We start from the raw sequence: 25,040 nt of genomic DNA on the forward strand, positions 1-25,040 counted from the left end.
CTGAGATCTCACTGATTTTATGTATGCCACTGAGATCTCACTGATTTTATGCATGCCACTGAGATCTCACTGATTTTGTTTGCCACTGAGATCTCACTGATTGTATGTGTGCCACTGAGATCTCACTGATTTTGTGTGCTGCTGAGATCTCACTGATTTTATGTGTGCTGCTGAGTTCTCACTGATTTTATGTGTGTCAATGAGATCTCACTGATTTTATGTATGCCATTGAGATCTCACTGATTTTATGTTTGTCACTGAGATCTCACTGGTTTTATGTATGCCACTAAGATCTCACTGATTTTATGTATGCCACTGAGATCTCACTGATTTTATGTGTGCCGCAGAAATCTCACTGATTTTATGTGTGCCACTGAGATCTCACTGATTATCTGAGTCATCATTGAGACCATCATCTTCATCCTTGCTTTCCAGCTCTTTTCTTCACTGAAATTTACACTCATTTTTCTTCACTCATGTCTTACGTCTGTATTAAGACTCCATCAGTCAGCTCATTTTGTTTTAAAGGTCCTTGGCACCTCAAATTATAAGTTTCTGTTTATGTCCCTTACACGTTCACTCCCACTATCTGCCGCACATCAGCTGATTTGTTCTCCTGTATTCTCCTTATCCCTTCTTTGTCTCATTTTAGGAGCACAACCCCCCCCCCCCATTTTCCATTTCAGTTTAACAATATCCTTGTAGTAATATAGTTCACCACTCCCTCATTTAACAGTTTCTACCTTCTTACTCTGATTTAGACAGACCCAAAATATAACCCCTGATTTTAGTATGTGTCCCATGCTATCTGCACCATGATAAGATGGACACCTGCAGGGACAGTCACACTTAAGTTGCCTCCCTGTAATCCCTTTAGATTTAGTAGAGATAATGGACTCCTGTGGGATAAATCAAGGAAAAATGTGGCTTGCCAGCAAAAGACATAATGAAGGAAAACCATACTTGTATACACACACACATAAACACATACACACACATGCATATCAAGTTTATTTGTGAGGCATTTTAGATTTAAAATATGTTTAGTATGCTTTTAGCAAAATAAAATTGTTAATTGTAGAATACTGTAAGATAAATGATAGTCATGTGACATATTATGATGAATATCACTACAGTATCTGGATTTCAAAGTGTAACTGAATAATTAAACAAAATTACTGTGATGTTAAGCAGATAAATTTGGTGATACTCAGCCTGGTGTAAAAGTCGGTGACTGATGATGTAGAAAAGGTAAAGCATCTTAACTTTTTTCTTTTTCCAGATATTTCTGAAGATTTTAATCAGGATTTGTCCAGTGTGTTTGATGTTATCCTGGAAGATGAAAATGAGGAAGATAATCGGAAACCTAATACAAACGTAGTAGAAGACGCAGCACGGATAGGTACTCCATAAGCTTCATGCACGTGTGCGTGTATATACATGTGTGTGCATACCTGTGCGTGTGCAGTGCCCGCATATGTGTGTAGTGTCTGTGTGTGTATATGGTGTTTATGGGTGTGTGTGTGTGTGTGGTGTTTATGGGTGTGCATGTGAGTGTGTATGTGTGTGTGTGTGTGGTGTTTATGTGTGTACATGTGTGTGTGTGCGTGTGTGCACATGCATGTGTGTGCGTGTGTGTCTGTGTGTGCGCATGTGCATGTGAGTGTGCGCACATGTGACTGTGTGTGTGTGTGTGTGTGTGTGTGTGTGTGTGTGTGTGTGTGTGTGTGTGTGCACCTGACAGTCCATGTGTATGTTTGCACACATGCACATGTGTGTGTGTAACTATGTATGCATGGGCTCGCCCATGCATTCTGACAATGCTCTGCCTGTTAGTGTTACTCTATCATGGATCTGTATATCTCATTGAAAAGTAAAGGTGATTCAGTAGTAATTGATGGAGAGTTTTGATGAATTCTGTAGTAGTCTGCAGATCTTACTTGACTGTGTGAGTCCTGCAACAGTCTTTGGCAATTGTGTATTAAGTCCAGCAATTGATATGCAGATAGTTTGCCATATATGAGTGAAGCCTTTTCCATAACATAGTATTACTACTCATATACTTTCAAGACTGCTACTTTAACAACAGGATATTTTCTTTGTGATTATTTCAGTAACTACGCAGCTTTTTATTAATATATGTAAATGGACATGTTTCTGTGCAACAATGCATATGTGCACACACACACACACACAATTACTCACTTACTCACTCACTCATTCACACCTGTGCAGCACATGCCTGAACTATGGACTCAACACTAAAATCACTGGTGAAGACTGAAGATTACTGGAGACTCTTTCCCTTCAGGTGGACAGGGCATTTGACAGGCACCTCTTGCATAAGTGGGAGAGGTGCCTTTCAAGTACATGCATTTTACATCATCACTTTATTTTTTTTATCACATTTATTGAATTATCACTTGTGACATAGGAAAATTTACATTCATATAAAAGTAATCACACTATAATTAAAATAAACATTTTTCTTCACATATATTGGTGCATATCATACATCCTAAGCAACATTACATAAATTATTCAGTACATATCATATATCCTAAGCAATATTACATAAATTATTCAATTCCTGCCTTTTTTTTAAACAAGAAACATCTTTAATGAACCATAATTTACTACATAGGCAATCATCCATTTATACAAATGAAAACCCATACTGATTTCACATCATCCATTGAGATATTGTGAGCAAATGGGGAGTGTACAGGGCTTAAAAATGAAAGCCCTCCAATCTCCCAAGTGGGATGATGGCAACATTATCACCACTAGCCCCTTGGAGGAACATACATACATACAAATATTTCAAGCACGGACATTAACGCCCTTCTAGCCTGCCAATATACCAAAACAGTTCTTCCCATAATGTGTCCAGGCTGTTCTTAAAAATATCTAAACTAGTGCTTGTTTTAATGTGATTTGGTAGTCTCTTCCATACATCAGCTACTCTGTCAGAGAACTAATTAGTACACTTCTCATTCCTATAGAATCTTCTACATAGGTCATCTGATGATTCTCTAGTACCTTTTGATAACTAACAAACAATGGCTTCATTATGTTTGATTTCCTAGACTTTATAAATCTTTTTATAAACCTATAGTTCTATAACTATCATTAACCAACTGGTTGATATGATTAGAAAAACTCATAGCTGAATCTACCCATATACCCAGGTCCTTAAATGAGTCTACAGTTTCAATCACTGTGCGCTGTATTAGATATTCACCTTTCAGTTTATGTCTCCTGAATCTCATGTGCTTAGTTTTTGATGTATTTATCAGCATATTATTCTCCTGTGGTCAAATTGTCAGTTTAGTCAAGTTACTTTGCAGGCATGCCTTATCTGTAACACTTGCAATCAGTTTGCCCAATTTCAGGTCATCAGCATATATACTGTAGAACACCTCAGATGAAAAAGTAAGGTCTGAAAGATACAATCTAAACAGGTAAGGGCCTAATACAGAGCCCTGTGGGACACCTTGACTGTAACCAAGGATTTCATCTGTATGATACTTGCCATGTCCTATTTGTAAGTCATGGAGCTGCCCATCTTATCAACAGTACATCGATACCTAGTTGTACTAATTTATTGATCAATGTTTTGTGCATGACCCTGTGAAATGCTGAAGTTAAATCTATATAAATTACATCACAGCACGATTTTTCATTCATACCTGTTATTATATTGTTATAGAACATCATGTTACAGGTGGTAATACATCTATTTTCAGCATATAAATGCTGATATATGGTTTCAAGTTCCATCCTTTCCAGCACTGACAATAACTTATCCAATATTACCTTCTCCATTATTTTCCCACAGCATGAAAGTAGACTTAAGGGTCGATATGACTCTGGGTTTGTCCTACTCCACTTTCCCTTAACGACAGGTTTAATAAGCGCATGTCTCCAATCTAGAGGAATCTCCCCATATTTATATGACCTAGTGAATAATAGATATAATGGTACTGTAAGATGTCCTTCTATTCATTGTTGCAATATTCTTTACATATGGGTTGTATTCCACCTATCAACCCATAGTCCGGCTGTATACAAAAGCTTCTAGCCACTGCCAGTACATGGGATGTCGCATGTAGGTAATGACAGCGTCACCCATAAAATGGACGTCCACACGTACCAACCTCAGAACTTTTTCGCCACCATTTGGTTAGGTTGACTCTTACGTACGGTCTGCAGATGGATTTCATTGGTTTCACTTTCAGCTTCAGATAAGTACCCCATTAGGGATTTATTTTACTGTTTTCTCAGGCTTCATAGGCCCTAATTCAATTACCTGACTCTGAGGCTAGGTCTCAAGTTCTTCCTCTTCTGTCTGCATCTACTCAGGTAGCTAGACATTCAATTAGGTGCAGCTATGATGCAGTAGACGTCTCTGCCAGGGCTGCAGCTTCTGCATCTGTTCTTCAGACATTCATGGTTAAGGCCCCAGTCATTACCTGATAACATAAAGGCCAAAATGCTTGATGCTCCTTTAGATAACGCTGCCCTTTTTGGTTCAGCTGATGCAGAATTCTAAATCTCTGCAGGAAAAAGTAAAAGAGCTTCAAGACTTAAAACACTTGCTTCTTTCTCCAGTCCCCAAATTCCATAGGAATTTTTCTGCCAAGACTTCATTTGTTAGAAGACCTGCTCGCTCCTCCTCCTCTACTTCTTCTTTGACCTAAGCCTAAGATATCTTCCAGCAGACTTCCTCAACCAAAATCTGTTGCATCTGCTCCTCCTTCTCAACAGCCCTACAGCCCTTTCAGGCCACATCCAGCTCTCTGTGACAACCAAGCCCTTCTTTCAAGTCATGGACTTCTATCTCTTTGCCTTTCTTTCACCCTTTCAGCCTGGATGGAGATCACTCAGGGCTCTTGGGGTCTTTCCATTGTCTGAAAAGGATACTTTATGACTTGGAAGACACAACCACCCTTCCAGATGATACCTCAACCCCCTTCCTGCCAGCTTAATCTGTTTCCTCAGTTACTTATTCAACTTTTCCATCAAGGCACTATTCCGTCTGTTCCTCCAGAACAAAAAGAAAAGGGGTTTTACACCAGGATGTTTCTTCTCCCAAGAAATGGTGGTTCTTGGTGTCCTATTCTACATCTCTCCCATTTAAACACCTTCCTGAAAGTGTCTTCTTTTTGGACGCTGTCTCTGCAAACTCTTTTTGCCCTAATTTCTCCTCACACCTACTTGACTTCTCTGGATTTCAAGGATGCTTACTTGCATATCCCAATTCACCCTCAGGACAGGAAATTCTTACGTTTCTTGGTGGGTTCTTTGCACTTCAAGTTCTCTGCCTCATCTTTTGGTTTTTCCACTGCTCCAAGGGTCTTCACAAAGTGCCTGTCTCCAGCCATTGCCTTCCTAAGGGTCCAAGGGATTCAGGTTTAGCCCTATTAGATGACCATCCCTTTCTAGACAGCATTCCAGATCAAGTAAAATTAAACCTTGGACAAGCTATTACTTTTATTCAGGGCTTAGAGTTTACAATAAATTAAAAAAAAAAAACAGTCTTATCCCTATTTAGGATCTCATTTTCTTAGTGTGCAGGTTCAGAACAGATTTGATGAAGGTTTTCCTCCCTACAGACAAGGTTCTCTCCCTTACAGGCTACTCTGCTCAGATTCATTGCTTCCATGATTCCCATGCAAAGTTACACATGAGAAAGTTTTAGTGTTTTCTGAAGATAGTTTGGTCTCAGCACACTCATCCTGTGGATGTCTTGCCCCTCCTTCTCTCTTGCCTGAAAACAGAAGTCCTTTGATGGATCCAGCAGCTCTCTCAAAATCCAGGTCTTCCTCTTCTGATACTAAAGCCTTCTCAGCAGCTTTTTACAGATGCCTCAGATTTAGGTTGGGGAGCAACTTCTACTTCCAGGATGGTACAGGGTCTTTGGTCCCCCTCTCAGCAGTGGGAGCACATCAACATCCAGGAGATGGAGGGCTCTGATTCTGGCCTTGCAAACCTTTTACCATCTATTCTTACCAGGACCTCTCAAAATTCTAACAGACAATACTACTGTCCTCTGGTACATAAAAAGGCAAGGGGGTCAAAATCTTATCTGCTTTATTGCCTACCCCTTAAGGCATGAGAATTGCCTATCCAATACAAGGTGACACTGCATACTGTGTACCTGCCCCTCAGCTCAGAACACAGTGGCAGATGTATTGAGCAGATCCTTGACACAATCCCATGTGTGGATGCTCCACAGGGATGTGTTCCTGGATCTAGTTCACCAGTGGGGTATCTTGCTGGTGACACCCTTTTGGCCAAGACAGACTGCTTTCCTCTAATTCTGCAACTAGCCAAGAGTCATCACTACAAGTTGCCTCACTGGTTGGACCTACTCAGACAGGACAAGGGATCCTTGATCTGTTGACATCTGTCAGCACTGCAGTTTACCTTGTGGGTGATCAACTTCTGATCCCTTTTAGGCACCTTTTCCTCACAGAACATGCTTAGAGTTTTGCAGGAGGCCAGGAAACCCAGTACTAGGAATTCTTATATTTCCAGATGAATAAGATTTTCTATCTGGTGTCATAAAAGAAATCAAGACTCGCATTCTGTGGACATTCCAGTATTACTTTGTTACCATAACCATAGATGTCCTTCTCTTCTATGTTGCAGTATTCTATCCCCCCCCCCCACAATTTGTTTCTTCCTAGGATGACTCCTTTTTCGGCCTTAGGATTCTTGTTCCTCATTGGGATACCTTATTCTGAGGATGGTACATGCAGACATCCATATTTTCTATCTGGTGTCATAAAAGAAATCAAGACTCGCATTCTGCGGACATTCCAGTAGTACTTTCTTACCATAACCATAGATCTGCTTCTCTTCTATGTTGCAGTATTTTGTCCCACCCCCCACAACTTGTTTCTTCCTAGGATGACTCTTTTTTTGGCCTTAGGATTCTTGTTCCTCATGGGGCTACCTTATTCTGAGAATGGTACATGCAGACATCCTTTTATGGCTGATGTTGTCAGTACCTATGTGCAATGTCCAATGTACTGGCAGTGGCTAGAAGCTTTTGTATACAGCCCAGATGTTGGATCGATAGGCAGAATACGACCCATTTGTAAAGAATACTGCAGCAGAAGAGAAGGACATCTATGGTTATGGTAAGATTTTACACAACTATTCTTTCTTGCTGCAGTGTTCTCAGGTGATTATTACTGATTGTGTCTCCTCCCTGTGCTTTGTTTGGATCCAGTTTGCGCAGCTCTTTTTCAATATAATCTAATTTGATTCCAGTTTCAGCGGTTACCTGGATGTCACTAGGGCAACTTATCACCCCTTTTGTGGAGCAAAACTGTTTCGCATAAGATTTTGTAATTTTGTCTGAGAATAAATTTTGGAATCTACACACACAGTTTATCAATTTGTATATCTTTCTTCTTTCCACATCATATGTATCTATAAAAATGTTTCTTATTATGGTCAATATATTTATAGAATTTTTCTTCAATTTTTTTCTTGATCTTGTCTCACACTATGCCCAGTTTGTTTTTCCAGCTTGTTTATTTCAGTTTTCAAAGTTGTAGTGTGACCTCTCTTTAATTTCTTATACTTTTTGTTGGTCACCCTAATCAGGTATCTTGTTCTTATGGAAATACATCCCCCTGATGTTGTATGCCTATATCCTGATGTTAACCTGGCCAAGGCTTTTGTTACTAATACCCAGGCTGGAATCATTGGAAAATTAGACAAACAATATAACCCCCTACATTTTCTGCTGGATTGCAAATTGGCTATCCAACAGATCCCAGTTTGTGAAGATGATTTTGCTGCAGAATCTATGAATGTAAAATTGCAATGATTGTGGTACCACAGGCATCTGGGGTAGGTTACTTCCAATTTGGCATATATTTTGTCCACATTTAAGCCATTATCCCAGAAGTTTTTCTGACCATGTTTGCTTTTGTTGTTGTCTGCAAGCAGGGTTCTGTTATACATTCATCACCTGATAGTAAATAGCTCCAGAAAGTGTTAGAATATGCATAGCGCTGGTGTCATAAAAATGGTCTCAAGTTAAATTCAAAAAAGTGCAGTATAGTAGCATTTGGAAAAAAAGCTGTTCCCACCTCATATGTTATAAATGGTACTCCTCTTCGGACAGAGATGGTCATAAGTGGTCTGGGTACGTATTTGGAAAACTCCAACTCATTCAACCATCATGTTTCTACCATAATCAAGAAATCCTTCTATATAGTCCAGCTACTTACCAAGGGAATATCTTCAAGAGCCAAAGAAGTTATCCTATGTCCGTATTCTTACCTTATCAGACCCATCATCAAATACATTACCCCCTTTGGCCCTTTGATATGTAGAAATCCAAATGTACTGCTCAGCTGGAAAGGCTCCAAAGATTTCTAACCAAGAAAATTAAAGATGTTAAAAGTTTAGCATATCTGTTGTGACACTCAGTAGCCTACAGGTTGCTACAGGGTGATCGATGTCCTAATTCTTGAGCTATAAAGGACCCAATCCTATTTCACCTCCTATTTATTCACAAAACCACTGCCTCTATAAACACTTGCACTAAGGACTTAAATCTACCCCAAACCCCAAAGAAAACTTGCTGTGGGGATAGGGTCCCAACACAGTGTACTGCCAGCCAGTGTAACAAGTTCCAACTGCAGGTAAAAACAGTACTACTTTTGGTACATTTAAGGCTAGTTCTGATGACTGGGTGGGTAGACATACATTTTCACCACGGTTATTGGGTAAAAGTCCTGCTCACTTTGGGAGGGTAAGCAGTATTAAGTGCTTAACAAAGATGTACAAGGCTCGGAATCTTACGGTCTCCATTACTCACCTGGTATTATTCCTGAGTTCCTGTAACAGTACCTCGTGCACTGATACAGAGGCAGGCTGATCATTTGTTCCAGTAGCAAGTGGACTGCAGAAACACAGCCTTTTGCAGGACAGTCACCTAGGTAGCTGGGTTAAACAGTTGGCATGTCATCTTCTTAAGGAAGGGTCTAGGGAGGTAACCAATTAAAATTCTGGGACCTGCTAGAATATGTTCCAAAATGCAGAGACTGAATGGCCGAAAGAGCAAACTTATATATACCAAGTCCGAGATGCCGTTTCTCAGAATATTCTCTTTTCTCCAAGGTATGGCATTCTTGAAATTAGTGTATGTATATATATATATATATATATATATATATATATATATATATATATATATGTATCTATATATGAGTCTAGGACATTTCACTGAATGCACATTTCACTGCAAGTCAAATTAGTGTGCACTTTTCACTGAAAGCTCAATTCACTGAAAACTCAATTCACTGAAACACATTTCACTGAAAGTTATATATCACCTTTTCCTCATTGTAGTGCGACCCTGGAGTTAGTGTATATAGTAAGGAGGTGGGGGGCACCCACCCCCACATTGGGGGGTGTGGGGTGTACCCCCACATATTTTAAATATTTTGAAGTATATACATGGATGCTTGCAATTCCAATATATTACTGTTTTCTGGAACATGATATATACCCCACACCCCCTTACTATATATACTAACTCCAGGTTCAAAAAGGCGATATATAACATTCAGTGAAATGTGTTTCAGTGAATTGAGTTTTCAGTGAATTGTGCTTACAGTGATTTGTGTTCAGTCATTTGAGTTTCAGTGAAATGTGCATTCAGTGAAATGTCCTAGACCAATACATATATATATATATATATATATATATATATATATATATATGTATACGTTTGGGGAGTGTGGAGGGCTTGCCCCCACCCCTGCAAAAGTAATTTTTAAGGAGAAAAGCATTTCTCAAGATTTGCTGCTCTCCGAGTTTTCGGTCTTTTTTTTCCGGGCGTTTTAGCACTCAGCATTTCGATCTCCCATCAAGGGAGAGTTAGCATTCATATGTTGATATGAGAGGATTGGTCCACGCTGACATGGTGTTGTGACAGAAAAACATCTGGAAAGTAGGCAGAAGTGCTCATGAGCAGCATAGGAAAAGTTGCGGTAGCTCACCTCACCACATTAATGACTGTGTAATCCTGGAATGCAGTCACTAAAGGCACATACTCTGCTCTCAGCAGCGGGCATATTGTAGATCTCCATAATGGACAGAAGTAGTATTTGGCTATTGTTATGTAGTGCGATAAGGAACTACAGGAAGGTATATGGGAGAGTCGGGTGAGAGCTTGGCAGAAAGCAAGAAACCAACATGCCAAGTATAAAAAAATGTAAACAATAGACAGACTAGATTTTTTTCTGCTGTCACTGTCACATTCATAATTTCTGGGTGCCCCCTCCCCTCAATTACTTGAAGATTCTGTAGTGCTACCCATACAATATATACAATAGATTCAGCGTGTGGTCTCCTTCAACGGCAGAAGGTGGCAACCTTTTCTGCATTTTCAAAAGTAACATCATTTGTGTAATTGAACATTATGCATTTAAGACTGATAGACCAAATGACAATTCAAAAAAATGTTTTTCTGTGTGAGGGTAAAGCCCCCATGAGTGCCTAGAAGGTGTACCCCACTGTACCCACTGGTTAGTATAACTGCCTCCAGTGAAACCACAGTTTTCCCAAATTGTCTGTTCTATCAGCTGCTTATGAACTGGCAATGATCAATTAATCATTGATGGACTGTTCACCTTGTTTGTCCCCACCAGCTAGCAAGGGGGGAGATTCCTGTGCAGTAGTGCTACATTTCCCTAAACTGGAGCTAGTGCTGACCAATAGCCGTGAGATAAATAACCTTCTGCTGCTGCATTATTCTCTAGGTCACACCAGTGTGGCCTCGGTGTCCATGAAATAAATACTGCATGTTCTTAGTCCAGCACTGACCAGAGTTGTTGCAGTATCTGTGAAATAATTAGCCTGTGCACTTACCAGAAAGGTGTCGGGGTTGCCCTCAGTGTTCCTGAAGTAAGTACTTGCTCTTGTCCTCTTCCCAGTTTTAATTCTATTAATATTCCTTTTGCTACTCCTAATATCCAATGAATTGATGTTTGTTGTTCTCACATACATAGGTTCATACTAGGCTATCTGCCCAAGGGCATTTATAAGCCTAGCCCAGAGTTTTGTGGCTTTCGCCACCCCTTTAGTTTGAAGGCTACTATGCCCATTATTTTGCTGTGCCTCTGTCAAGCAGTGACACTGAGGTAATCCCTGGGGTATACCTGCGATCTCCCATCCATTGGTCAAGATTTCTCTTGAACAAAGCCAGCGAGGTGCTCTGCCTCACATGTACCGGGATTTTGTTCCACAGCATAGGGAGTCTCTGGGTGATGAATCTGTCCCTCCAGCACGTCCTATTAATAACCGTGTTAAGGTTTAAGTCACTTGCCCTTGTAGTTCTGATGGATTTAGATTTTTTGAGGTGAAGCATGTTCATCAGTTCCGGGTTGGACATGGCCTTGTATGTCAGGCACAGGTCACCTCTGAGCAGACAGTAAGCGACTGAATAGAGCTGGAGTTCCTTTAGTCGGGCAGCATAAGACATATTTTTGAGACCCTTTATCCTTTTGGTGAGGAACTTTTGGGGCCTTTCCAATTGCTGCAGGTGTCGGGTCAGATACATTCCGAATGGGGCATTGTACTCAATCATTGGTCTGATGAGTGATGAGTACAGGGGAACGATGACCTCCCTTGATCTAGATGTGAATCCCTTCATGATCAGGTGGGCAATGTAGAAGGTCTTCCTAACTACTTTGGCAACGTGAGTGTCAAACGAAAGGTTACTGTCAACCTGGGTCCCCAGATCCCTGATAACCTCTTCTGTGCTTAGTGGATTGCCACCTATATGGCAGCTAGGGGTAACCTTGTTTTTCCCGAAGGGTATGACTATGTATGCTGCCTTCAGTTTCAGACAAGATTGTACTACTGCTTTCTCGCTGTACATGAAATGCATCAGCCTTCTGCTTCCTGCATAAAATGTAATCACGTTATGGCTCCATAGTAAGTGCTGAGGTGCTACCTGTAGTATCCTGAAAGGTATCCCTTCTTCTGTCCCTGCTCTCCCTAGCATATGCCCCCTTCCCCCTCTCTCAAGTGTTATCCGTGGGCCTCTGTACTATTTGCAGATCCGTCCCTTCTCATGGATACAAGCAGATGTGTGCACTAGGGTGCATGGTCAGCCATAAATGTGCCTGTCATTCCTGAAATGTGATGTTTTGTTACTGCACCTGTTAAAATGATAATGTTTCCAATTTTTAAAATAAATGATTTGCTTACTGTTGTTTTTGCTTTTATTAGCTGGAATTCTGAAGTTCTTGCAAGATGATGTTGAAAAAACCATCAACCTAGAAGATTTTTTTGGTAAGTTTCTGCAAGGCTGTAGAGGAACAGAAGTTCATTTTAAATCCCACTAAGAAAACATAATAAAGAATAAGAATCCAAAGACAGAGTTTAGTTCTTTTGTTCTGGGTAAATTGTTTGGTGTAACTGGGAAATCACGGGCTGCTTACACTAGCACTGCTTGTAATGCAAGGATTTGTACCTGCAAGTGTGCATGTGAAAAGGGCATATGTAGGGCACATCTGCTCGCAAATGGAAATATCACTTATGTTGTCCAAGTACTTCCAAAGTGTAGAGTTCAGGTGCTGCCAGAATTAATAACTTCTGTTTGCCCTGGAGAAACCAGCTTACTGTGTAAGGACTTCATTTATGTTGGTGACAAAGTATAGCATAGTAGAACTACACATGCACCCATATGCTAAATGTGCTGCCCTGCATTGGGCCGGCCTTAAGGATACACTTATTAGAGGGCAGAAGGTTAATAGCAGCTGAAAGTGCAGTTTTTTTTCTAGTACTCTTAGTTAGAGCGTCTTCTGTGTGGCGACATGCGTGAATGGGTGTTCCTTCGTTGAAGGTTGTGCATTAGGCCCGGCAAGCCAGCACGTAAAAATCTACTGCCAATCATTAACGGACCGGAGTTCCGCTGTGGCGACCCCTAACCGGGAAAAGCCGAAAGACACAACAACAACAAAATCAGAGGTTACTTACAAAAAGCGCACATGCAATGAAAGGCTGCACTTGGCCCTTTGTTAATCATTTAACAGACTGGCTGATGCATTTCTGGTGTCCTGCTGTGGCACCTTAGCCCTGGCAGGTCATATCCAATAATCAGTAATCAGAGGTCATTATAACACATACTTAAAAATGAAAGACTGCCCTTGATCCTGGGCTTATTTAGAAGGATGACCGATGGCTGATGCATTTCTGCACTGCTGTTGTACCACCTTAGCCGTGATAGGTCGTCTCCATTTATCGATAATCATTGTCAGACAGTAAGTTCGTCTGGTCACCCCTGGCAAGCCCTTCTGGGAAGAGCAGATCTAGATGCAGAAACCTTTGTCATGTGTACCCTTAAGTGAAGTCAGAACTACGCACTTGTGAAGTGTAAAGGAAATCAGCTCCAAACCTCAAAGCTGATGAAAACAGAGACAATTAAAATTCACGTCTATTTGTAGAAAATATTGGTTGTGTAGAAATTACCTGATGGCTGTCGATTTAAGACTAAACAGCATTCAGCTGCACAAGACATCCCAGATAAATGGTGGTAAACTAGTGAGTGTACAGTAAAACCATAATGTTTACTTATTCTATTATCACACAATGGCCGTGCCTTCGTTGAAGGTTGGGCGTCGAGCTGGCACCTCGGCACCCGTAAAACATCGACTGCCAATCATTAGCGGACCGGAGCTCCGCTGTGGCGACCCCAACCGAGAAAAGCCGAAAGAAGAGCGTTCTGACGTCACACACAACGTCAGCAGCAGTAACCCTCAACCGTGGGACTGACAAACACAGTAACCAGTGAACGGCAGGCTGCCTGCAATCCTTATCAGTCACCACTAGAGGGGCGGGACTTATGCATATAAGTTTAGCTGAACCAACAAACGATATAGCTGTTATTTTCCTATTGAGAAAACAATCTCCTGGTTGATTTTAAGGTAGACTATGATGAATGCAGAGTTTAGAAATGGTGAGTGTTTACAACCGAAATGTACTTCAAGTGCTCATGTGTTATGACTTGCAGGAGTAAAATCCAAATCATTACTGCTTCGGGTAGTTCACACATGTGCAAGAGGTTTGTTAGGGCTGGAAAGTTTGTTTTGAATTTTACAAGCAGTCTGACGTTTGTTTTTGTTTGTGTAACTACAATCATATACCACCAACGTATGTTGTTATCTTTCTGAATGTTTATCATGTTAAAACGTTCTGATTTTTACGTAGAAGTCACTAGTCACTACTTCTCCCAGTGCAATATCTGAACAATCAACTGGTTTTCGTATTTACTATAACTTAAGGCATTTGTGTTGCACTGTGTTGGTTTTTACAACATACAGTGGGGAAACATTCGTGATTTCCGTTATAAAAACATCACGTGTGTGTGTCTCTTTATCATACAGCAGGCTTTGATCCTTAAAAGGAGAGGGTCATGCCTAGGTGCCACCCCCAAGATTTGCCACTGACAGTAAGAAGGGTGGTAACCATGGAGATATGGTCTTTCCAGGAGTATCAGAAAAAATGTATAAAGATTTGGGTATAGAACAGAAGTGTTTCTGTGTGTTAGCTGAGATCCACCATGAAGTTACATTTGCTTTATACTCACAAAGAAAATTGTTTTGGGATTAGTGAGTGATGTAAGGAAAAAATTATCAAAGTGTGGTAATTATCTGTTGACTCAAAGAAATAGTTGGCTGTCATTTGTAAGTAGAGTTTTACTGGTGCATGCAAACAAAAGAAAGCACAGCTGTGACATTATACTTAATATAAAGCTAAGTGTAAACATGTGGCCTTTGTATGAAAAAAAGCCTGTAGGTCCCCATAATGTACATGTCAGCGTGGGCATGTCATTTTATCTAAAAAAAAATGTAAACTCAATTGATCAAACACAGCTGGTCTGAAGGCACTTCATCTAACTCAGTATAACTCAAACAAAAACAATAAAAAGAAAACACCACCCCCTTCACCTCTCTCTCTCTCTCTCTCTCACACACACACACTTGTATGTAATAATTCCACAGTTACACTTCTGTGGAAGGCAGGGGAAAAGCATTGAAAGCACACGACCAGCTCATGCAGTCCAATGCACTGTGGTAAACTACAATATTACTTATGTTTTTTTTTTTTTTTTACAGATTTTATATCCGTGATCAATAAATCATAAACTGCCTTTATTATCAGAATTATAAGTGGCAAAAATCTATTGAAGAATATCATTAGATAAAGTGATGGTGAAAATGACACCCCCAGCAGGACTGTCTAGGCTGGTAAAGCTTCAGACCCCTGACATATGTGCTATCCTGTATTAATGAGTCTCATTCCCTCGGTCTCTTATTGCAGATTGTATAATTTAAAGCAAGTCTTTTAACCAAACCAGTGCTACCACATCACTTCTAAAACTGGTGTGTGTATGCCTGGTGGATTTTCACGATGTTAACAGAATAGAAGATGACAGTCTCTATCGGTACTTTACAACATGGGGAAGATGTTGTAATCAGCAGATAGGATGACAGGCTGGGTGCATAATGCAGATGAGTGGTTGCACTGATACAGGAGATACAGTGAGAGAGCTCAGGAAAGCTTGGGCACGATGAGGACCTAATATTAAGGATGAAAACAGTACATCACAGATAAGTTCTGTGGAGTTTGCAGTAGGCAGGGAAATGGGCAAGCTGAATTACTTAGCAGTCGTTGCCCACGCAGGGAAAATGGCCAAAGTGAGTAACCCAGCAGTCCTTTACTGTTGTTACTTTTTTCCTGTTTGTCCATGTGTACAGGTATGCAAAACAATCAGGCAACAAAACTGTTGAAAACTTGAAGGCTTGTAGCCGAGACGTCAGAAGCAAGTGCAATAAAAGATTTAGTGGTGACTGGTTTATGTTTATATGTTATTTTTTATTTTTCTGTGTTTGCTAACAAAAGTGTGTGTGTGTGTGTACGTGTGCACGTGCACTCTGCATGTCTGATGTATAATATTCAATAATCTGCCTGCTCTTCAGTTGTATTACCCTAGCTGATCCAAGCCCCCACAATGCTAACCTAACCTCACATTTTAAGGTCTACCTAACCTGGATCAGGTCTGCCATCTGCCTAACATCCACATGGATGGGCTTCTTTGATGTTTGCTGTTAGACAGTAGGCGATGCTTCAACTTCATATTCTTCAAACCAAGAACAGTGTGTGGATAAGGACTTTTTGGTCATGCATTGTGGCTCTAAGACTTAGGACAATTTCCCACAGAAGATCCACAACGTCACATTAAGTACCAACTTCAGGCCCTGCCTTAACAGTCATCACTGTCTAGTACATATTAATCTGTCAGAGTCTATGGTTGTGTATTGCTTATCACAACTACTACAATATATTAGGTCCTGTTTGGCTTATGACCCGAGGGTAAAACTGCTTCAGTTGGGCACATGCATTGCTTTGCGTAGTACTGTGCATGTGTGTGTGTTCTCACATGAATATGTGTGCATTTGTTTACACGCGTGGCTGTTTGGGCACATGCATTGCTTTGCGTAGTACTGTGCATGTGTGTGTGTTCTCACATGAATATGTGTGCATTTGTTTACACGTACTGTGCATGTGTGTGTGTTCTCACATGAATATGTGTGCATTTGTTTACACGTACTGTGCATGCGTGTGTGTTCTCACATGAATATGTGTGCATTTGTTTACACGCGTGGCTGTATCACGTTTTGATACTTCTGAGCTGCATCTGTATACAGTGTACTGCAGATATTTACATTTAAGTTTTGCATGTCTATATCTTTTTACACTGTGTTTGTTGCATTTTGCATGTATATAGCTCATTATTTACACTGTGTTTGTTACATTTTGCATGTATATAGCTCATTATTTACAGTGTTTGTTACATTTTACATGTATTTAGTTCATTATTTGCATTTTGTTACATTTTGCATGTGTATATAGCTCATTATTTACACTGTGTTTGTTACATTTTGCATGTATATAGCTCATTATTTACACTGTTTACTGTGTTTGTTACATTTTGCATGTATATAGCTCATTATTTACACCGTGTTTGTTACATTTTGCATGTATATAGCTCATTATTTACAGTGTTTGTTACATTTTACATGTATTTAGTTCATTATTTGCATTTTGTTACATTTTGCATGTATATAGCTCATTATTTACAGTGTTTGTTACATTTTACATGTATTTAGTTCATTATTTGCATTTTGTTACATTTTGCATGTGTATATAGCTCATTATTTACACTGTTTACTGTGTTTGTTACATTTTGCATGTATATAGCTCATTATTTACACTGTGTTTGTTACATTTTGCATGTATATAGCTCATTATTTACACTGTGTTTGTTACATTTTGCATGTATATTATTCATTATTTACACTGTGTTTGTTACATTTTGCATGTGTATATAGCTCATTATTTACACTGTTTACTGTGTTTGTTGCATTTTGCATGTATATAGCTCATTATTTACAGTGTTTGTTACATTTTACATGTATTTAGTTCATTATTTGCATTTTGTTACATTTTGCATGTGTATATAGCTCATTATTTACACTGTTTACTGTGTTTGTTGCATTTTGCATGTATATAGCTCATTATTTACACCGTGTTTGTTACATTTTGCATGTATATAGCTCATTATTTACAGTGTTTGTTACATTTTACATGTATTTAGTTCATTATTTGCATTTTGTTACATTTTGCATGTGTATATAGCTCATTATTTACACTGTTTACTGTGTTTGTTACATTTTGCATGTATATAGCTCATTATTTACTGTGTTTGTTACATTTTGCATGTATATAGCTCATTATTTACACTGTGTTTGTTACATTTTGCATGTATATAGCTCATTATTTACACTGTGTTTGTTACATTTTGCATGTATATAGCTCATTATTTACACCGTGTTTGTTACATTTTGCATGTATATAGCTCATTATTTACAGTGTTTGTTACATTTTGCATGTATATAGCTCATTATTTACAGTGTTTGTTACATTTTACATGTATTTAGTTCATTATTTGCATTTTGTTACATTTTGCATGTGTATATAGCTCATTATTTACACTGTTTACTGTGTTTGTTACATTTTGCATGTGTATAGCTCATTATTTACACTGTGTTTGTTACATTTTGCATGTATATAGCTCATTATTTACACTGTTTACTGTGTTTGTTACATTTTGCATGTGTATAGCTCATTATTTACACTGTGTTTGTTACATTTTGCATGTATATAGCTCATTATTTACACTGTTTACTGTGTTTGTTACATTTTGCATGTATATAGCTCATTATTTACACTGTGTTTGTTACATTTTGCATGTATATAGCTCATTATTTACACTGTGTTTGTTACATTTTGCATGTATATAGCTCATTATTTACACTGTGTTTGTTACATTTTGCATGTATATAGCTCATTATTTACACTGTTTACTGTGTTTGTTACATTTTGCATGTATATAGCTCATTATTTACACTGTGTTTGTTACATTTTGCATGTATATAGCTCATGTTCCAGTGTGAATCCACCCTCTGTGCTCTATTTCAGGCTGGTGTATTTTCTCAGAAGAATAGATGTATGACCACCGAGTTACCAGGCCGGTTTAATATTTAATTAATGAAATAATGTAATTTAATAACTCAGTTTCTGGTGAGAGAATGTAGCTTTAGCTACAAGGCAGCATAGTGTTTTAATACAATTCTGGTTTCTGTATGAATATATGAGCAGTATACTGTCAAAAGGTACAACAGTGTGTGTTACCCTTACTTATCCTGATTAAAAGATTTCACCCATCCTGCATTGCATGCTTAATAGCATTGCATTTTGTGGTCACTCACGTCCAGAAGTAGCATTTATACCTGGCTCATATTCTTGGGTGCTTTGCGTACTCAGATGTCCTACCTCCCTGGCTTCTGATAGCCTTTGTTTATTCACAGACTTTCTTTTCCACTGAAAAAAGCCGCAGTTCTAATAGCATGCTAGATAACCAGCAGAACATAGGAAATATCCAATTTTTGTTTTAATTTGGTCCTTCTTTATCTACTGGGCAGTCGGGTGTGCTTTGGAGGTTTTCAAGTGACATTCAGAGTTACCGTCTTGTCATCATTCGCTAAATACAAATTTTTCTTGGTTAAATTTCTATGGGACCTTCCTGATTGAGCATTATATTTATATTTATACATAACAAAGGGGTATTGTATTCCGTGACCGGTCTAATAAGGGAAGAGTACAGCGGATGACGTCTTTGGATCTTGAAGATATTCCTTTCAAAATTCACTGACCATGGTGGAAACATGATGACTGAATGAGAGAGAATTATCACCATAATTACCCAGATCTCCTGTGACAGTATGTGTATGAAGAGGAACAGCATTTATTACATATGAGGTGGGGGCAGCGTACAAAACAGCAGTGTGTCCAATTTTACTGTATGGTACAGAAACCTGGGCAGTGAAAGTGAGCAGCAGAGACAGAGGTGATGAAAATGAAGTGCCTGAGATTGGTGGTAGGATACACACATGTAGGCCAGACTAAAAAATGAGAACATCAGAGCGTAAACCCATGTAGCTCCAGTTGCAGAGAAGGTCAAAGAGAATAGATTGTTGCGGTTCAAGCACATGTCCAGGAACGCAGGAGACAAACGGGAAGAAGGCAAGAGGAAATGAGGGCGTCCGGCAAAGAGGCAGATGGATTGTGTTAGAGAAGACCTGCGACAGTCAAACATGATTGTTGAAGAAGGTGAGAGTGACAGTGAATCGAGAGAGATGGCAATTGTTGACAAGACACCTTGACCCCATGTAGAAAAATTGGGGAAAGGGAGTTGATGATGATGATGATGATGACTACGCTACATTTTTGACATTTGGCTTGAGATCATAGCAGATATGAGTATATTCCTGCCCTTGCTGGACCTGTTTAGTGTCAGTGGATGGGTACATAACAGTGCCCAGCGTTCAGTCATCAGCAAACTAGATGATCTGCACTTTTGAGATATTAGACTGGATGTCTGCAGAGTAATTTCCAACTGGGAGCAGGCCCTGCATTGATCCCTGTAGGAAGTAAATACTGGGAAGAAATAGCCAGGGAATTGTTATGGCTAGGCTTGTATATGCCCTAGGGCCAATAGCCTAGTACCAACCTATGAGTCTCTCTAGTTACAAGTTTAAGCCCAGTGGGGTGCCACCAACTTTCACAGTCTGGAATCTGCTGGATAGCAGTTTGCAATCCAGCAAATAAGATATGGGTGTCTAAGTTAGCCTATTTTTTAAATAACAGCATAGGGGTAGTGTGCATATACAGGGTTACCACTATCAACACCGTCTGTAACCTTTTCAAAAAAGTCTACTATGTTCAGGAGGCAGGCTATGCCCTTCACAAAACCAAACTCTTCAGTTAAGTTGCCTTTGTATAAATGAGTTCTGCAATTGTACATTTTGTGGTTTTGCATTTAGGTTTGGTGAAGATGATGAACCTCTGATTACCAGGGTCTTTAAAGGGCCACTCTTGTGCAGGGAAATCACAATGGCTGTTCTGCAGGCATCAGGGACAGACCTTGTAGACAGGCTGAGTTTGAAGAGTTTAAGCAGAGGCTCAGATAGTGTGTACTTAATGACGAGAACGCAGCCTGGTGCGTACTTAATGACGAGAACACAGCCTGGTATGATGTCTAGTCCAATGGAATTATTGTTCTTAGACTTTTACAGTAATTCTAAAGCTTGTTCCAAGGTAATTTGAGGAAACTAAATTTTCAGGGATACTGGAACATCAGTGTAGATAGATGGGGTACTTTTTTGCGAAAATATTGGCTATATACTTGGGATTGAAATATCTGATGCCCTTATAGATTACTTCAGTGTATCACTGGCCACTCTCTGTTAATTTTCTGACATAATTAATGAAGAGTTGTAGTTTCCTTTGGTATCTCTTGCTAGATGCCCTAGAAAGCACTTAACAATTCAACACAACAGAAAGCCCAGTCTGCACAAAGATCTAAAACCTACCTCTCAAGTACTCCAGATGTTCTGTCATTGTTTTTTACCTTGTAATCATTCATAAAACTGGCAATCTTCAGAGAAAAAGTGGTGATTACACTTAATAAATAACAATGATAATTAGTTGTAAACTTCTTTTATTTAAGAAAAATGCATGCTAATTCATATTCTGTTCTGTCAGCCTCTTAAAATATTAATACTAATATTTAAAAAATGGCCCATATTATTTCTGGATTTGTCCTTTATTGTAGAGGCAAGAGGTTGAGAGCTTTAGTCTAAAATTAAAACTGAAGAGGTTTCTACCAAAAATGGCAACTAGAGCAATCAATGACGTCCTATATACACTGCCCAATCAAAAGCAGTCCGGAATCAATGTCCCTGTTGTCGTTCTTTCACCAAGACCAAAACAAAAGCACTAATGCCAAGCTGATTCCTGAGATGTGGTTCCTAGGTTTTCTACTGATAAGTAATCCGGCCTTAAATTTACAGATTTTAATTGTAGTGTGGAAAAAAAAATAGGGGTAAGTACTCTGTGTAATTTAGTGTACGTCAAGAAGGTGGGAAGATATGAAAGAGAGGATAAATCAAGCTTTAATAGTGTAAAGTTTGATCTTTTTGTGCTCACTAGTGCGAGCAAATTAGTTGAGACTGGGCAGCGCATCCAAAAGCAGAGTTACAGTAGGGGCTGCGCAGCTTATGAGCTTCTGAATTTAAAAGCACAAGAGGAACTGGAAGTAATGGGTAGGAAAAATCGAAAGCAATCACACAACAACGTGGATGACTCGTTAAATGGTTCAGTTCAAGAATCTAGGATTACGTAAACTATCTCTTTCACTCAGAATTAATGTTGCCAGCCATCAAAGTACACGCTTCTGTGGTTTTGCTTGTGTGCCAGTTTTTTTCCCAGTGGTATTGATGCATCTATGTGTTTTGATTTGTCTTAAGTTGTTTTGCATTTAAGATGTCTTAGAAACCATGTCTGTACTCCCTGAGATTTGAACCTTTTGCTGAAAGATTTATCTTGACCTCTTTTTAAACAAGATACCAAACTGGACATTAAGTAATTTTCTTAGATACTTTAAACATATGCAGAATGAAAGTTGTGAGTCCTTAAGTGGAAGCCTGCATGCACAGGTTTTCATAATGAAATGATGTGTTTGAAGGCCAGTCCCTTATTTACACCCAAAGCTGTCTCAGCGGTATTTCTCTTGCAGACTGTACTCAGCTTTCAGTAATCTATACAAGCTACCAAAATAAGACGAGGCGTTTTCTACATATGCTGGCAACTGAGACCCTACACTGGGAAAGATCATTATTTCAGGAATTTTTACATCCTTTAGGAAGGAAAAAGAGGTCTTGTCTGTAATTCTACTTGAGGATGTATTCGGAGGAGTCTAGGGCAGACTGGTAGTATTGGAATTTGTCCTGTTTTATTAGCTTTTTGACTCTATTGTGTAGTTCTAGGAATTTGTCTAGTTGAGGGGGTCTTGGTTTGGTGCTCCCAGGCTTTATCCCTGTTTTTCATTTCTGACTTAGTGGTTTTCTGTAGCCAAGGGGAGGATTGTGCTTTGATTCTGGAAAGTCTTATTGGGGGCATGGTAATTAAGGATGCTCTTTATCCCTGTTTTTCATTTCTGACTTAGTGGTTTTCTGTAGCCAAGGGGAGGATTGTGCTTTGATTCTGGAAAGTCTTATTGGGGGCATGGTAATTAAGGATGCTCAGGAAGGTAGTATTAAAAAATTCAACTGCGTCATCAAGACTGAGGTACTTTAGAGGATGCCAGTTGCATTCTTTGAGGGATGAGATGAATGTGAGTGGGTTAAAGTTTATTTTTTTTACGTATCTCACTGTAGACAGGTTTAGCTTGGTATAGGTATTTTTTCAGTAGGAATGTTGGGGAGTGATCACTGAGGCTGTCTGATAAGCAGCCTGTTATATATGACTGAGGGCTCTTACTGACTAGTATCCAATCCACAGTAGTGTGCTTGCTGGAGTTTTTATTTATCCTGGTTGGTGACTGGACTAGTTGGGTGAAGCCATGAAGATTTACATGATGGGTTGGATGGTTGCCAGAACAGGATTGCCAGTCAATATTGAAATCACCTAAAATGATAGTTTCTTGGGGGAGATGGTGGGTAGACCAGCTGAGGAGGTTTTCTAGTGGAGGGATGTTTTGGCCAGGTGGGAAGTAGCATCCAATTATGTTGATGGTTTTGTTTTGAGGTTGGTATATATTATTTCTTCATTGCCTATTTGTGGAGCTGATGATTTTAAGATCTGGATGTTTAGATGCTGTTTTAAATATTATAGCTACACAGACTCCTTTCTTGTTTAGCCGGTCTACTCTTAGTATGCCATAACCTGTAGGGAGTATTTGCTCACTTGTAATGTGAGGTTTTAGCCAGGTTTCTGTCAGGATGACTGTATCTGGAGAGTATAAGTCTATGGTGGCATGGAGTTCATGGACTTTGTTGGATATACTTCTAATATTTAGGCTTAGTAGAAGGAAGTCATTTGGCTTTCTATTGGCTGTAATATGGGAGAAGTTGTGGTTTCTACTCTGATTATGAGGATTGGGGTTGGAGATGGTAGGGCCAGGGTTGGGGTGGATATCTCCACTTAGGGCTAGTTTTGATATGCATGAGGTTATTAGTTTTCTCAGTTTTTGAATGTGTTTGTTTATAAAGGAAACTTTATGATTGTGCTCTTTGGGTAATGGGTATTGTGGGAGGGTTACTATGTTAAGTTGTAGGGATGCTTTATGTTTGAGTAATATAGTTGGTAGAATATGTGGGGGGGTGCATAGGGATGGTTCTTGAGTTGGTGGGAGGGGAGCTGAGTGAGGGTGAGACATGAGTATGGTGTGAGTAGTAGTACAGTGGTAGTGGTTGAGTGCGGGAATCATAGAACTTTGGTAGGATGTAAGATATGCAAGGAGAGTGCATGCAGTGAATATAGGTAAGGTATGCTTGTACATGTTAGTTGAGGAGGTGTGATAGTAGTGGGAAGATGGAGGAGGTAGTGTTGGGTTAGCGCTGTGGAGCGAAGCAGGTAGAGACCCTGTTAGTTGCTCTTATGAGGGGGCTGGAAACAATCGGGTAACAGAGTTAACTGATGAATGAACATATGATAGTGACAAGGGTGGTTGTAGTTTTAAAAATGGTGCCTGCCACAGGTAATATTTATTAACTTTGGGATTGTCTTAAGGTAATAAACAGGGGAGGGGAGAACAAGGGTGTGAGCAGGCAGTTCTTTGTACTGCTGCTAATGAGCCAAAGCAAAGACAAGTTAGTGTTTGAGAAACAATCACAATTGACCAAGGACTGCTCTGAAATTGTAAGGAATTTCTTAACCATTTTCAGGTGGAAAAACAGGATAACCTTGTAAGATATTTTTTGCCTACATAATATGCCTAGTTTTTGGTGGGTCTTTTTGATAGTCTGTTGAATCTGGATATCGAATTTTAGTTGGTTATCGATAGTTGCGCCAAGCAGTTTTGTATGAGGTTCAACAGAGATGATTGTTATTGAGGGAAGTGGTAGCAAAGGTGTTTTTGTGTTGTAAAGATTTTGGGAGGAAGAGTAAAAGTTTAGTTTTTTTAGGGTTGAGTAGGAGTTGATTATTGGTTAGCCAGTGTTCCACTGAGAGGAGTGATTCCTGGGTAAAGGGTAAGGAGACGAGAGAGATTGTCAGAAAAGGAGATAATTGTAGAGTCATCAGCATGTTGTATTAAAGAGGAGCAAGAGATGTATAGAGATTATTAGTGAAAATGTTAAAAAGCAAGGATCCAAGAATGGAACCCTGTGGAACCCCAGTTTGAACTGTGAGGAAGGGGGAGGTGACAGAGAGCCATTTGACGGATTGAAATCTATTGGAAAGGTAGCTGGAGAACCATTGAAATGTGGAGTGGGAGAGATTCAGGTTAGACAGTTTAGATAGAAGAAGTTTGTGGGAGACGGTATCAAAGGCTTTAAAGATGTCAAGGAAATGACAGGAAACCAGCTTATTGT

At 39.5% G+C, this 25,040-nt stretch overlaps 1 protein-coding gene across 8 annotated transcripts in view; it reads left to right on the plus strand.

Annotated features, from left to right (window-relative positions):
• CIITA (class II major histocompatibility complex transactivator) overlaps positions 1-25,040 on the plus strand; it is an 851,446-nt gene that overhangs the window by 449,495 nt on the left and 376,911 nt on the right. For 7 of the 8 annotated variants that reach the window (XM_044089141.1, XM_044089142.1, XM_044089145.1 and 4 more), the window contains exons 3-4: positions 1,283-1,402; positions 12,271-12,333. In XM_044089141.1, the coding sequence (XP_043945076.1) occupies positions 1,283-1,402; positions 12,271-12,333 (183 nt within the window). Of the gene's footprint in view, positions 1-1,282; positions 1,403-12,270; positions 12,334-13,892; positions 14,000-25,040 lie in introns of those variants that run through there. The other variant, XM_044089147.1, reaches the window with a different exon arrangement.

The sequence above is a fragment of the Protopterus annectens genome, chromosome 12.part0 (assembly GCF_019279795.1).
Source record: "Protopterus annectens isolate FY-2018-M chromosome 12.part0, PAN1.0, whole genome shotgun sequence".
Lineage (NCBI taxonomy): Eukaryota > Metazoa > Chordata > Ceratodontiformes > Protopteridae > Protopterus > Protopterus annectens.